This window comes from Scardinius erythrophthalmus (genome assembly GCF_964197995.2).
Source record: "Scardinius erythrophthalmus genome assembly, chromosome: 25".
In the NCBI taxonomy this organism is placed as follows: domain Eukaryota; kingdom Metazoa; phylum Chordata; class Actinopteri; order Cypriniformes; family Leuciscidae; genus Scardinius; species Scardinius erythrophthalmus.
This window is the reverse complement of record NC_138245.1, coordinates 26,991,927-27,007,620: the sequence shown is the minus strand read 5'-3', so window position 1 is coordinate 27,007,620 and position 15,694 is coordinate 26,991,927. Positions and strand designations below refer to the sequence as shown.

At 36.1% G+C, this 15,694-nt stretch overlaps 1 protein-coding gene across 1 annotated transcript in view; it reads left to right on the top strand.

The window, feature by feature from the left end:
• itpr1b (inositol 1,4,5-trisphosphate receptor, type 1b) overlaps positions 1–15,694 on the top strand; it is a 129,828-nt gene that overhangs the window by 12,982 nt on the left and 101,152 nt on the right. The window contains exons 4-10 of the mRNA XM_081356951.1: positions 10,353–10,468; positions 10,745–10,831; positions 11,109–11,267; positions 13,476–13,574; positions 13,932–14,015; positions 14,115–14,261; positions 15,232–15,327. Coding sequence (XP_081213077.1) covers positions 10,353–10,468; positions 10,745–10,831; positions 11,109–11,267; positions 13,476–13,574; positions 13,932–14,015; positions 14,115–14,261; positions 15,232–15,327 — 788 coding nt within the window. The remainder of the gene's footprint in view (positions 1–10,352; positions 10,469–10,744; positions 10,832–11,108; positions 11,268–13,475; positions 13,575–13,931; positions 14,016–14,114; positions 14,262–15,231; positions 15,328–15,694) is intronic.

Sequence of the window (15,694 nt, the reverse complement as noted above, 5' to 3'; positions counted from 1 at the left end):
GTAACACGAGAATGAACCTCATTGGTTCTTGCAGAAGCTCAAACGTGCTGCGTAACACGAGAAGGAACCTCATTGGTTCTTGCTGAAGCTCAAACGTACTGCGTAACGCGAGAATGAACCTCATTGGTTCTTGCTGAAGCTCAAACGTGCTGCGTAACATGAGAATGAACCTCATTGGTTCTCGCACGTCGAGCCGAACATGCTTGAGCTTCCGTTTACAATAACTGATGTGTAAGTTGATGAATGTTTATATGTGAATAAATAAAAGCTTAAATTCAATCTGTTCATCATATAAAGCAATCATTTCTTTTCACAAAATTTGCACTAAACCGTTTGATTCATATTGATTAGTTTTGCGATCTCTTTACACTATAGGCTAAAGGCTGTCATAGGCTGAGGGACAGAAAGCTCAGATTTCATCAAAAATATCTTAATTTATGTTCCGAAGATGAATGAAAGTCTTACGAGTTTGGAACGACATCAGTAAATAATGACAGAATTTTCATTTTTGGGTGAACTATCCCTCTAAAATGAACTGTTTTTGCTACCTGCTACTAAGGACTAATTTGTTCAAAAATGGAAAGTCTGGCATTGTTTACTCACTGGTGAAAGTTGTGCTGCTTAATTTTTTTTTTCACAATGTAAAAGTCTGCACTGTCAATGATCATTTTAGTGTGTCTAAATTATGACCCTAAACTTTTTTGAAGTTCACTTTGGCAAGCTGTTTCGAACTCCCCAAACAAACTTTGTTTTGCCCTGATTTTGTTTTAATGATGCCATTGCCACAGTAGTTTGTACTTCGATTTTAGCTTGAAGTATATCGGAGCCTTTAGTGTTCTTGTGCTTTGTAGAATGGGCTGTCAATCGCTTCCGACATTGCTCTCTGTGGTTGCTCATGAGGATGAGTGGATGCGGCAGATGGATGGGTCTTTGTCAGCTTGTTTTGTATGCCTCTATGTGTTGGCGTTTGCTCAGGAGTTTATTGTGTGTATCTTAGCATGTCCATGTGTGGCTGTCAGTTTGATTAGTACACTTTGGTTTAAGTGTGACAGACTTTGATGGACAGATATTGTGTTTTTATAGGGACTGATGGATGAAGCTGAGAGTCAGACACCTCTATAGTTAGCCAGATGATTCTCCCTGTCTGGTGTAATATATCCTCAAATGCCTCATGGAAGGGCAGAATACTTAGCTTTTAATGTTATAATGTTAATGCTATAGTGACTACCCGAAAGAAAAAAAAACAATTAAAAATGGCACTTTTTCAGTAATCAATATTCAGTAGTCGTAAACTTGATACTGTATACATATAATCCAAATTCCATATGGTCTTTAGTGATGTAAGTATATGCAAAACAGATTAGTCATTGGGTTGCCTGAATAACTAGTCAACTACTTAAAGGTAGGGTAGGCAATTTCGGAGAGGCTAGCAATAGCAAGCTAGCTTTGAAAGCATTAAATCCCACCCTCCCTTCAGAGTGTCTACAAAGCCTCCTTCAAAACACATGAACACGTACAGCAGTGCTTCGCCTTCTGGGAAGATAGTTCCCAGTATGTATACGGTAAGAAGATGGCTGTGTCTCATGTGACCTTGTTATTTGTACACGCTGTGACTATACAAATCACAACATGTAAATAGGAAAATGTTGGCGTTATTTTGTCACTTATTGGGAGCAGTATGCTAGCTGGAGCCGTTTACCTCCAGTCTTTGTGCTAAGCTAGGCTAGCGGTGGGTATGTATGGACTTATCTAACTCTGGGGAATAGCACTTTTTTGGTATGCACTTTGTCATTTTTATGGCCTCTGAATAAACATTTTTGAAGACATTTTCCTGAAGGACATTGTGTGTGGGCTTCTGTGCTTCTTCAACCAAAATTAAACTAGAAATATATATAAACTAAGCAAAACGTCCCTTTTTTGGTATACCGTATTTTAACGATAATTATATAAAATCCAAATAAGCTTTATATATGTATTGGAAAGGGTTTAAACAATGGGTTTTTAATGCTTGTTCATTGATCCATAAACAATTATTGCACGTACACCTGTGGAACAGTCCATAAGACACTAACAGTTTACAGGCGGCAGACAATTAAAGTCACAGTTCCAATAACTTAGGACATTCAAGAGACTTTTCTACTGACTGAAAAACACCAGATCCCTGCACCTGTGTGAAACTGCCATAGTTCTGCTTCAGGAGGCATTAGGAGCAATAAACTGCAATGTCCGTAATGAAAGAGCTACGGAAAGACTGTTGATTGTCCTTGCAGTGCCAAACCATGTGTGACCATATGTCCCCCCAGACATGTTCGAGAACGTGCAAGTGCATTGTTGAAAGAGTAGAGTAACATCACACAGCAAGAACAGGCAAATCTGGAAGATGTGATGCACTGTAGAACTTAAAGCAGCTGGTGGAAACTCCACACGACTGCTACTTCTGATATTGACCCCAGCTCTGTTCGGGGACTCATTATTCCATTTCTGTTTGTCAGTGAAATGTCTGTGAAATTTGTTCAGTTTATGTCTGTTGTTTATTAGTAGTATTCACTTAGTATTTCCTTACCAGTTCCAGCACACTCTTCTTCGTGACACTGACAGCTAGAACCAGTCGTGCTTCTTCATACACTGTAACATAAAGATGGCCTCCTCCTTCAGCTATTCTCCACCCAGCTCCTGTTTCAGGCTTTTGTCATCTGTCAGCTACACATCTTCTGTCTGCCCTCTTCTGATACTTGACACCCACAGCTTTTCTGGAATGATTTCGGTCTGCCAAAACTCAGCCTCACATATGCCCATTCTTTTATAAAGACCATATTTCATAATCTGACAGATGTTGGATTGAAGAACATTCTTCAATTCATTCATGGCCTAGAGTTCAGAAAATGACTGGCTCTAGTAAAGTAGAATGTATTAATGGGCTAGTTCACCCAAATTCACTCACTCAGGTTATTCCAAACTTGTAAGATATTTTTTATATATCTTAAAGTATATTGATTACATATTAATTAATCATTTTCTAATAATTCCCTACTAATTATTAAGTTTATTCTCTGGTATTCTGTGTGTATATATATATATATATATATATATATATATATATATATATATATATATATATATATATATATATATATATATATATATATATATATATATATATATATATATATATATATATAGGCTGCATAGGTGAAACATTCTGCAGTGCCATTGATGGAAATTAGACTTAATTGGATGGATCTATGCAAATACAAAGTGCCTTGATGAGTTTGTGATATGCAAGGCCATGTTTGCTCTGATCATGACTAGAGCTCTTCTGAACTGTTAGCTGTGGACGCAGCAGATGGCTGGCACATTTTTACTGATACCATATGCAAATATTAGGAAAAGTACCCATTTCATTACTGGCTTTGAATAACATTGGCTGCACCGAACGCTGGCAGATATGCACATAAAGCCTTACAGTAACCAGCTGCGGGTGTTGTTAGTCATAATCTTGTGGTGAAACGTTTGTTGAGTAGAACTTTTTCTGCTGAACTAAAAGTGAACTGAAAGTGTGTTTTTAGCCGAGGGTTCACAGTTCAAACACTGTTCACAGGGAAGCTTTGTTTCCTACTAACCTAACTGCTTTTATCAATAGTGTGTGGCTCAGCTGTTTTCACAAGTGTAGGTTATAGAGTTGGGTTTAGAGTGTTATAGAGACAGTTTGACCAAATGCTATATCATAGGTTCATAAAAAAAAAATAAAAAAATTTTAGCAGTCGTTTTGGTAAAAAAAAAAAAAAAAAAAAAAATATATATATATATAATTTTTTTTTTTTTTTTACCAAAACGACTGCTAAAAATTATTATTATTATTTTATTTTATTTTTATTATATATATTATATTATATTTATTATATATATTATATATATATATATATTATTGACTTGTTTTCTTCAGGAAAAATGTGGAACTTTAAATAAAAAAACATACTGTATATATAAATAACCAAATATATATTGAGATTATATAATTTATAAAATGTGTTTTCAAATAACTTTAATTAGTTAGCTATTTGAAATCATTATCTAGTGTAGATAACTACTTTTTCAAAAGGCTTTTCCTTGAGTAAGTTTTAAGACTCTGTGTCACGTTTATATGCCAGGCTGGATTTTTTGTTGTTGTTATTGAATAATAATTACAGTATTTTGGACTTGAAATAGATTCAGAGGCTGGAACAATGGAGCTCTTGTGTTATGATGATAGAGATATAGTCTCTGTCTCCTGCTCCCAGCTCCAAAAAAATCCCTAGCCAAGGACGGACAACGTGTTAATGTCCTTGAGTTAAATGGTTTCCTTAGTGTTGAATAAATAAATGTTTATTTTTAATTTGTGCTAAATGCAAGGGCTGGTTTCTCAACACAGCTGCCACACACCACTGAACACACATCTGCCCATGCACTTCCTGTTTGATTAATGAGACACACACTTTTAGACTTTTCAAGGTTTTTTTACAGTAACTTATTGGCAACACTGTTGAGAAAATAACATTGTATGTGTTAGCTAACACGTTTTATTGCTAGCGGTCACCTTTCTAGTTTTAGCATTAGTTTGCAAACTATAACATATTATCAGTAGGCCATCAGTAGGCCAACATTAGCTACAACCAAAACAGAATTTCACATTAGTTATTTTAATGTTAATGTAAACTAAGCGTCGCTCCCTGGCGTATTTTAACTCGACAATTCAATAATCTACCAAAGTCTGTAAAATGAAACTGGAGTGCACAAACCTGTCAACACACACAGAATGTTTTTTACCTTGCTTGCTGGTCTCTCTCTCGGTGAAGTGAATTCCGTCTCTTCCCCAGGCCAGACACGAACGCCGCGATCCAACAAAAGACAGTCAGACCTCAGTGATATTACACTGGATGCTCCGGCGCGACACGTCAAATCCCAGATTTCTGATGTTATAATGAGTCCAAGCGCTCACGCTATTTCTGACAAAGGACGAACAGGTTTGCATTTTGCATTAATGGTCCGGTCGCTTCAGTGTGTCCAATATAGACAGACTCTGGCTGTTATAGCATCGTAGACATGCAGTGTAAGGCAAAATTTAGGAAATAAAAAGCACGATGGAATGATGCCAGTCAGAGAGGCCATTACATCAAATACAGTAGTATACAGCAAATTTAAAAAATACAGTAAGTCTCTGTATGTGGTGTTTGACGCCACAGAAAATTACCATGATTCAATGGGAATCACAGTTATTTAGTGTAAAGAGAAATAGCAGTATAATACTGGGTGATTTTAAAGTAAATAACTGTGGAAATTACCGAAAAGTCTAACAGTGCAGCGGTGTTGGTGGACAGACACATCAGGCCTAGGAAATACCAGAGATACAACTGAAACTGTAGACAATGACCTCAGCCTAAATGTCAAATACAGTATCAGAACAACAGTGTCAACTTGATGGGATATGTTACCTTGTTGCCTTTGCTTGATTGGTTGTTTTGTGTGAATAGCTAGATTTTAGATATTCAGGTCACCAGGATTTTGCCAAGTAATACATTTTCCTGGATCAACATATTTTGTTGCTCCTGGAACAACATTCCTGTCTGAAGATTTAGTCCTAACCCTGCCCATAACTTATCCCTAAAATCAGAGGGAAATGATCTGTGAATTACACTGATGTCGAAGCACCAAACCCTGGTTGTAGGCCTAAACTTCAAATAAGCCACAAACTTGTTCCTAAATCTGATTGGTTGATATGAATGTTGTTCCATGATCAACTAAGATGTTGTACTTGGTGAAATCACGTTCACCCTAGATATTTTTGGGATTTGTTTTGTGGAAGTTCTCTGTTATTGCAGTGGTGTTGAGTATTTCTCATTAAAATGCATTTTTATTTTATGGATACTTTTGACATTTATTTTATGTATATAAATGTAAAACTACATATAATAATAATAATCTATTTATATATACAATATTTTTGTTTTCTTTTAAGCAGACATTTTATTCATTTAAAAAATATATAAATATTATAAGAAAATATCAAAATATTTTATTTTGTCAATTTATTATAATTTATTGAATAATTTATTGTATTCTATTCTATTATTAGATTGTATAGTATTGTATTGTAAATAATATTATATAATATAATATATATATATTTTATGATAAAAGCATTGTGGCATTTTGTGAACACTGTATTTCATTAGATTATGATACTGCTACTAGCAAGGCTGTATTGGGGAAACACTTGAGCTTTTTCTGAGTCATACTTTTTTTCCCTCCTTTCTTTCTTCTGCATTCTTCAGGTAGCTGTAGCAGAACACTAGTGGCCAGGCTTTGCTCACTGTACTTCTGCTTCAAGAGAGTGTCACCACTAAATCTTTAGATCCCTCATGGTATTAATAGCCTGCTTAAGCTGTTTAAAAGGCCTGCTTTCCAGATAGCCTTAGAGTGTCATTCAAAAGTTTGCCCTTCCTTTCTGATCCTGGGTCAATGCCACAAACGTAGTCCCAGGGTCCTGTGATGAGCAGTGGCATACCAGCGTATTGGCCTCAGTCAAGAAGGACCCATTCATTTTTTTTGTCCTGTGAATTTTACTAATGACCACAGTCAGGGCAACAAGATAGTGAGTGATCACTGACTGGTGTCTCTGAGAGCTTTGCTAACCCGTTCATATCTAACAGATGCTTTTTGAAGCTTGTTCAGTCCAAACAGAGGGTTAATAGACTGAATCGGTCATTAGACTCCAACAAATGTGTTTTTCTTCAAAAGAAAAGTGTCTTCAGTTGAAGGTCAGCTACAGTGTGTTAAACCATTTCCCCAAAGGTGTTTTTTGAAAATGTATCCTCTTAATTGTTCATCAGACGCCAGACAGGGCGTTGTATCTCAGACCCATTTTGATTACTACTGAAAGTGAGAGTGAACATGAAAAGTTGTTTTTGTTGGCACTGGAACAGACATGAGACTTGATGTTAAAAAAAAAGTTTCTGTTTAATTGCTTTTAAAGGGATAGTTCGCCCGAAACTGAAAGATTTTAAATATTAATTAAAAGTTAATTGTTCATGCTCCTTTTTTTTTGTTACATTGAAATTACCTTTACGGTCATCTAATGCTCACTTAAAGTTAAGTGGTCTTTTAAACAAAAAAATCATAATAACAACACTTGTGATTTTTAATCATTAGCAAATCTTCACTGCAGTGATCCCTATTGCTTATATTCACTCGCAACATTTAAAATGGTGATTCTTTATTTTTTCAGTTTTTTATAGTATATATAAAATAGTATAGCATAAAATCAACCATTTATGTGTTATCTGCCATTTCATGAAAATATTATTCATCTTATTGGTAGGCTATTAGCATTTAGCACTATTATTAGCATCACTGTTTCTGGACAAAATACCATACGATTTAGTGTTTCTATTTATAAAACCATGGTAAATGGAGTGGTGGTACTGTAGCATCACGCTTAGGGGTTCCTGTTATAATTGTGCATTTCTTTGTCCATAAGTGTTTGATAGCCTAGTGTTTGTTTTGGTGTGGTATGACTCTCTCTCTGTGGATTAGCATGCTAACTCCCTCTCATCTCTTAGTTTGACCTAGCGTTGCCCCTCCTCAGCACCATCAACCTATATTTCTCTTCCATCATTCCTTCCATTCCTCTTCTCACCGTCATCCTCTGTCCCACTTTCACCTCACATCCTCCTCTCCTAACTTTCAACCTCCAGTCCTTCAATGTTTCTTCTTATCCCCCTCCCTCATTCCCTGGCCGCTAATCCCTGAGCGCTAGCGTTAGTTTTGGCCGCATTTCTCAGTCGCTCTGCGGACATAGTGCTATTTTTACCCGTCACACTTAATCATGTCCTCTTGCGTGTCTTCCCTCCCATCCTGTTACTCTTTCCTTCCTCTTACACGCTGTCAGGTAGCCTGGCTCTCAGTGCAGTCCTATCCTATCATGATAACATTGTAACTGCTTCTCAAGGAACGTAACCATGGTTAGCATAATAGCATCTCATTCTCAAAGGTTATATGTGTGATAAGAAGAGCTTTCCCTACACCGATGAAGCTGTAATGTGGGAAGCACCAACTGGTTAGCAAGGAACATAACCCGCTAGCTTAGTCATGCTGTACCTCACAAAAATATACCATGGTAACCATAGTTTCTGCTAGATTACCATAGTTACAACAGCTTTTGTTACTGCTGTTGAGGGACCATTCATGTCTATTCAAATTAAACTCTGCATCAGTTATTGCTTCTTTTGCAACTTGTGTTTACATTACATCAGTTGCAACTTGTATCCTATCAGTTGTATTTTACTGGACACTATGGTTGGGGTGTGTTTAATTCAAGTCGCCTTTTGGAGTTAAACAGGCAATGTGAACCAGTCATTTAACTAATGTGAGACAAACCTGAGTCCTCTTGTGTCCTCTTTTGGAAACTAAATGAATTGTTCTAATCAGCTTTGCCAGCAGTCACAGGTACCTTCATCATTTAATAGAATAATAAAGAGTACAATTAAATGGGCCATAATGTCTCAAATGAACCTGATTATCCTTTCTAAGAATGGCTAAATACACCTTGGTGAATCAGTACTGATGGATATATTGTTTCATGTTTGAAAGATCAGTTAGTCCAGTGAAACCTAAGCAGTTTCCAGGGGAACTTGAAAAGATTTTCATTTTCCATATAATAAATAATAGATTGCATTTTATGTTTTGAATTAAAGAAATAGTTCACCAATAAAGGAAAATTATCCCACAATTTACTCGCCCTCAAGCCATCCTAGGTGTATATGACTTTCTTCTTTCATCCGAACACAATGGGAGTTATATTAAATAATATCCTGGCTCTTCCCAGCTTTGTGATGGCATTGAATAGAGCCAGATTTTTTAAAGAGTTTTTTTGAATAGAGCCAGAGTTTTTAAATCTCCAAAAAGCCATCCATTCATCCATCATCAAAAAAGTAATCCATATGGCTCCAGTGGGCTAATAAATGCCTTCAGAAGGGAAGCGATGCGCTTTTTAAAGAAAAATATCCATATTTATAATTGAATTATCTAGAATCACTGGCTTCCGACAATGGCGTTAACGAGAGAATCGTGTTCCAGCGGAAGGGTGACCTCTGACCTGACGTAGTACGTAGCACCTCTTCTCTTATATCGAAATCCTTATTTAGTTTTAGACTTATAATTTGTGACCGGCGCTTTTTGTTCTATCCTCTTTGTTTACGCATTCTTCAATTCTCACCTAAGCTTATGCTACACCTACGTCATACGGCCTACGTCATATGTTGGGTCAGAGGTAGGCTTTGCTGTGCAAGTTGGTGTTACCGGTGTTACTGTTTAGCTGCAGCAATGGTTACATCACTTGCCCACTGCGGCACCGCCTCCCACTGGCCTTTAACATTTTTTTATAGTAATAAAATAATTTATAATGACAGTTAAAAACTGAAAGTTGACTGACAAGACGATGGCAGAAGATTTGGTTTCAAAGCAAATTGTAAAAACGCTTATTTGGCAATATTTTGGATTTAAACCCAATGCTAATAGGGACCCTGCAAAGGATTAGTTGTGTTGTTCATTAATACTAATACTGAACCCACCATTCAAGCTATTTAATATAGTGTAATATAATTACTATGTTCAGACGAGTGTGTGTTCTTCATATCTCGTACAAGTTAACATTTTTGCTCTTTTGTCTTTGTTTCTTGCTTTTAATTTTTCAATTTAGTCATTGTAATTTCTGCTTTTACATAGTAAGCATCAGTTGATTTTAGGTTACGAATGTACTGTTTTTATTTGAACCCTTTTCTTATAATGTACAGCATAGCCTACTGCACATACTGTATTTGTTTTCATAGGCTTTATATTACACATTGTTTAAAATAATGGATTAAAATGACTTTTTAATAAAACAAAATGTCAATGTACGGTATAATGATTTTTAGATTTTTCATCCGATTAATCAAAAAAAAAAAAAATTGTCGACAGATTAATCGATTATCAAAAAAATCGTTAGTTGCAGCCCTAGTTGAAATGATAATTTCTTTGCTTAGGGGTAAAATCTCTAACTTCTTAATTTTTAAGGAAAGAAAACAAACTTTTTTATTTTCTAAAATTATTTTTAAAATAATATTAATGATAATGCTAAATAATTGATTTCTTGTTTGGTGTTGATGAAGTGGTACTTGAGCCTTCTTGATGAGACTGTGGGCGTATGTACATACATTTGTTAGAAAACTCTGATTTACTGGTATGAACACACAGTATAAAGGCTCGTACAGTAGGTGAAAATGCTTGTGTGAACTTTTCATGAGGTGTTTTTGTGTTTTTTCTGTTTTCCCTTCCAGACTGTCTGTTCAAGTTGTGTCCAATGAACAGGTACTCAGCCCAGAAACAGTTCTGGAAAGCAGCAAAACCTGGTGGAAACAGCACCACAGACACTGTACTTCTCAACAAACTACATGTGAGTTCAATACGTTACACATTTTGGTTTTGTGCAACATGGTTTTATGGATCTGGGCTTTTATGCTACTTGGGTATGATATAAAATCTTTAATTAAATTGGACTTAAATTAAGTCTGTTTTGATATTAAATACGACCATTAAATATATTGTTGCTGTTCATTACATGCATATTAAATAATTGTTGATTTAAATGTTGTTTTATAAACTTGTCTAGAGCTTCCCTTTCATTTATGTTTTTGTCTTTTTAATTTGCATTTTCACCTCTGTTTTCCAGCATGCTGCTGATCTAGAGAAGAAACAGAATGAATCGGAGAACCGGAAGCTGCTGGGATCTGTGATACAGTACGGAAACGTTATTCAGGTAGGTCAGCCAGCTGGCAGACGGGAGGCAGAGGGATCTCACTGTGTCACTGAGGACTTGGCAGGACAGAAATCCATTGTTCAGTGTCATTGAGCTTGCATTCATAATTGCTCTTCATAATTCATTTTATTATAAGACAGTGTCATGTGACCTCAGCATGCGACCTTAATTATGTTCATGTGTATAGCTAAAGGGGTTTCATCGGTATACCAGCTTTTTGTAAATAATGTTGTTTTCACTATTAATATCAGAAGTGTGTGTGTTTTCCGTTTCACAGCTGTTGCATTTAAAAAGCAATAAGTACCTTACTGTGAATAAACGACTGCCTGCTTTGCTGGAGAAGAACGCCATGCGTGTGACGCTGGACTCAGCTGGAAACGAAGGCTCCTGGTTCTACATACAGCCCTTTTACAAACTCCGCTCCATAGGAGACAGTGTGAGTGGAAACATACACAGTTTAAACTGTTAACTGGGCTCAGATTTTGTGCAATTGTGCTGTCCTCTATTCATAGTGCCATATTTACCATTTTAGTGTGGAAACAATTCTAGTTGGCAAATTCGCAAAGCCTTGTACTCTTAACATGCACAGAATATCTCCCGTTCAAAAGTTTGGGGTCAGTAAGATTTTTTTATGTTTTTGAAAAGTCTTATTTGATCAAATATACAGCAAAAACTGTAATATTGTGAAATATTATTACAATTTAAAATAACCATTTTCTATTTTAATACAATTTAAAAAGTTATTTATTACTTTGATGCAAAGCTGAATTTTCAGCATCATTACTCCAGTCTTCAGTCACATGATCCTTCAGAAATCATTCTAATATGCTGATTTGCTGCTCAACAAACATTTCTTGTTATTATCATCGATGTTGAAAAAAGTTGTGCTGCTTCATATTTTTGTGGAAACATGATACTTTTTTCACGATTCTTTGATTACTAGCACATTCAAAAGAATAGCATTTATTTGTAACATTTATACATGTATTTACTGTCTCTTTTGATCAGTTTAATGCATCCTTGTTGAATAGAAGTATTACTTTCTTTAATTTTTTGTATAAAAATTCTTAAAAATCTTACTGACCCCAAATCTCTGAGGGGCAAAAGGCAGTTTCTGCGGAGATGAGCAGCGAAATTGGGCCAAATCAAATAAATTCAGAACCTCACACTTGTTTTCAAGCGAGGAATTCCCTGGTGCGAGGCTGAATTTGGATCTAAATAAATGGACCTGTGATGTCAAATGGACTCACTAGGGGCTCTAAATGGCCTGAACTGTAGTAACAACCATTAAGCCTCTGGAAAAGATCTAATCTAAACAGAACCAGGCTTAAAACATTCTCCATTTGCTCCATTAGATGTAGTTGCATGGGGGCCATGGGGTGTCATCCGCTGCTGATCTCTGGGGGAAAGAGTGTTTTTTTACATAAGGTCCCAATGACGGTTACATGATGTCAAAGCTCACAGCATTGAATTCCCCTGCTAATGCCATTAAAATGGCCTCTGTGGGAGAGAGCGCCGCTGACACTGAGCCCCCATAATGGAAAACCACGGAAATACTTGCAATACTTTGAAACTGAACTTAGCCCGGTCTTGTTGGATATGAATATGTGTAAAACTGAGGCACGACAAGAGATAACCTTAATGTATGGTATTCTTGAGCTGTACATTCAAATGCAGTTAATGAAATTAACTAATTGAGCTTAAAGTCAGAATTGGGAAAGCCTTTTCTTCCCTATTGTGAGGTATATCAGAGTGAAACAGCTTCTCAAATAAAAAAAAAAGATGTAGGGCGGGACTTGATTTTGTCCATTGGGAATTGATTGGATGGTTGTGGTTTGCTATTGGTCGATCTCATGTGAGTGACAGGTTTCCCCGCTCTTCATCAGAGAAGAGATTATGCAAGAGGGAGGGGAAGTTATTTTGATTAAAAATTATGAGGGCGCTTGAATTAAAAAATGATGATGTGCACAGATGAATCATTTATAATAAATACTCCAACATAAAAAAGAATGGTCTATTAAATAGTCGATTGTCTATTTAAATATGTAACATTTTCACCTTTATTTTGAGCCTAGTTATTGGATTGCTGTATAACACATAAATATCTTCTGTGTAGATGCATTATTGAATCTTGTATGTGTCACTCAGACTTAAGTTGTGCAGTTTTATGTGAGTAATTTAGTGTGACTGGTAGAAAAACACACAAAAAAAGAAAAAAAAAGAACAATTTTATTTATTTAATTTTAATATATTTATTATTTAATTTAATATATAATGTTAATTAATAAACAGTCACAATAAATAATCATTATATCGTATCCTTACATTTTATCTTATTCTTATTTATTATACTTTTGATTTTTTTGTTAATTGTATGCTGTGTGCTGAGAGTCGTCTTGTTTATGCTTGTGTGTGACGATACAATTTGAATTTATCTGTTTTGTTTACTTATTTAATTAGTTATTTACTTATTTTCCTAGCTGTACTTCTGATGGTACATTTTCCCACCAAAGTATATGTTGTTTACATGACAGTCACTTTCATGTAAGTCACATAAAAAAAGGTGAAAATTTGCTCATGCAACAATCTTGCACAATTACTTCACAAAATATCTTTTAATCGAGTTTCATTTTTTCTCTTTTAGGTTGTGATTGGGGATAAAGTGGTTTTGAATCCTGTGAACGCAGGTCAGCCTCTGCACGCCAGCAGCCATCAGTTAGTGGACAATCCTGGCTGCAACGAGGTTTGCCTGCTTTTATGTTCAGTTTTATCTTTTTGTGCTGATTACACCATGAAGCATGAATATATGTAAATAAAATTCCACTCTTAACGGCTATGCAATAAGTGGTTTAAATGGAAACATACTGTCTGTAAATTGGCTCTAAATTAGCTTTAGCTGCATAAAAATGGAATTACTTTCCATGCAACACCCTGAACCCAGTGTTAATGTGAAGGCTTTTAAGCTATGATAACCTTGATTTAAGATTCACTTTCTCTGCCAGAATATCTCTCTATTGTAAATTATTGTTTTTAGTAAGTGCTAATGTAAAAAAATACCATAGGTTATTTTAAGACACTCTTTCTCCTCCGTTCTTCTCAGGTGAACTCGGTGAACTGCAACACTAGCTGGAAGATTGTTTTATTTATGAAATGGAGTGACAACAAAGAAATCATTCTTAAAGGGGTAAACACATCAAATATAGTTCTTGGAGTTGTTGTTGAAGGATCATCTAGGCAGTTTTCAGAACGTGATGGTGCTAATTCCTTCTTTCTGTTTGCTAAGGGTGACGTGGTTCGGCTGTTTCATGCCGAGCAGGAGAAGTTTCTCACTTGCGATGAACACAGGAAGAAGCAACATGTGTTCTTACGAACCACTGGCCGCCAGTCCGCCACCTCTGCCACCAGCAGCAAAGCATTGTGGGAAGTGGAGGTGAGTTGCATGTTTTGACATGAAACACTAAACTACGTTTTCTGAGATTTTAATGGAGCTATGGTTGTTGCACATCATAGAATACAATGTTACAATCCATTAGTTTTAATCGTAGGATAAAACTAGTTAATTGTAAGCTTTTTTTTTTAGCCTATTTTCATCTTCTGGGTTTAAATTAGTCTTTGGCTGAATCTGAAAGTCCACTAATACTGTTCACTTGACGGAATAAATAAAACGAGTGAGTGAATTCGGACAGCCGTTGAGCGTACATCGGTTGTACACTCGTCATTGCGGTGCATTGTCTGATTGAATGAATGCACTCAATAATGTCCACTATGGTTTCAGACACCACTACAAATGGCTGTCCCCTCAAATATCGCCCTATTTGAGGGTATAGGGGGCGATTTCGGATTCAGCCTTTGCGTCAACATTACAGGATGCAACGTTTTCTTACACCTATAGTACATCGATGACTCATCGTGTCTCATAATTATTCATGAGACCGCATCTCCTTATCCTATAAGAAGGCGCCTCGCTTAATTATTCACGAAAGCGTGTGTTGATTTCCTATGACGAATGCATACAATATTTGAGAGATGCATTAATGGCTAAAAAATGAGTGATTGTTTCTGTTTTGTAAAAGTTCTCTTCCATAAATCCAGAGTCTTCGACACAAATGTGAATCATCCACACTGTGAGTGCAACCGATCTTTACAGCCCTGTGATATGACTGATCAAACGGCTTGTACAAATGCAGCAAAATAAGCCTCTTATATATATATATATTCGATGCAGAGTACAAATGCGAACGACTATGCATTTATTTATGCATTAAATTATAGCTGTCACAGGATTTGTATGTATTTGTGTATTTTAGGGTGAGCTTAAAAAAAAACATTTGTTGGTTTAATGGCTTTTTAAATGTCTCATATGCTTTCCTATTGACAATTCTTCCGATCTCACATTTTAGGTGGTTCAGCATGACCCGTGTCGTGGTGGCGCTGGTTACTGGAATAGTCTTTTCAGGTTTAAACACTTGGCTACAGGATCCTACCTGGCAGCAGAGGTGAGTGAGGTGTGTTCTGCTAGCTCGGGATCATCTCTCAGCTGTTCCCAGATCAGCACTAACATCTCTCTCTGGGTAGGGAACCTTACTAACTTCCTCTAGATATTCTCTGCCTGAAATCTGCAGTCTGTAAGATTTTCAACATCTCTCTGGATGTTTCTGTCATAGCCTCAAACCTCATTTGAGCTCATTTTTGCTCAATTGGACGCCAAATTGGTTAAATCTTACATAGTGCAGGTTTAACCGCATCTAGGGTACTGTTCTTTGAACATGGTTGGGTAGACAGATATGTTTAAGGATATTTGGACGTAAACCTGAGATATATACTGGAATATCTAGCTTATAACAATCAAAAAATCAAGTATTT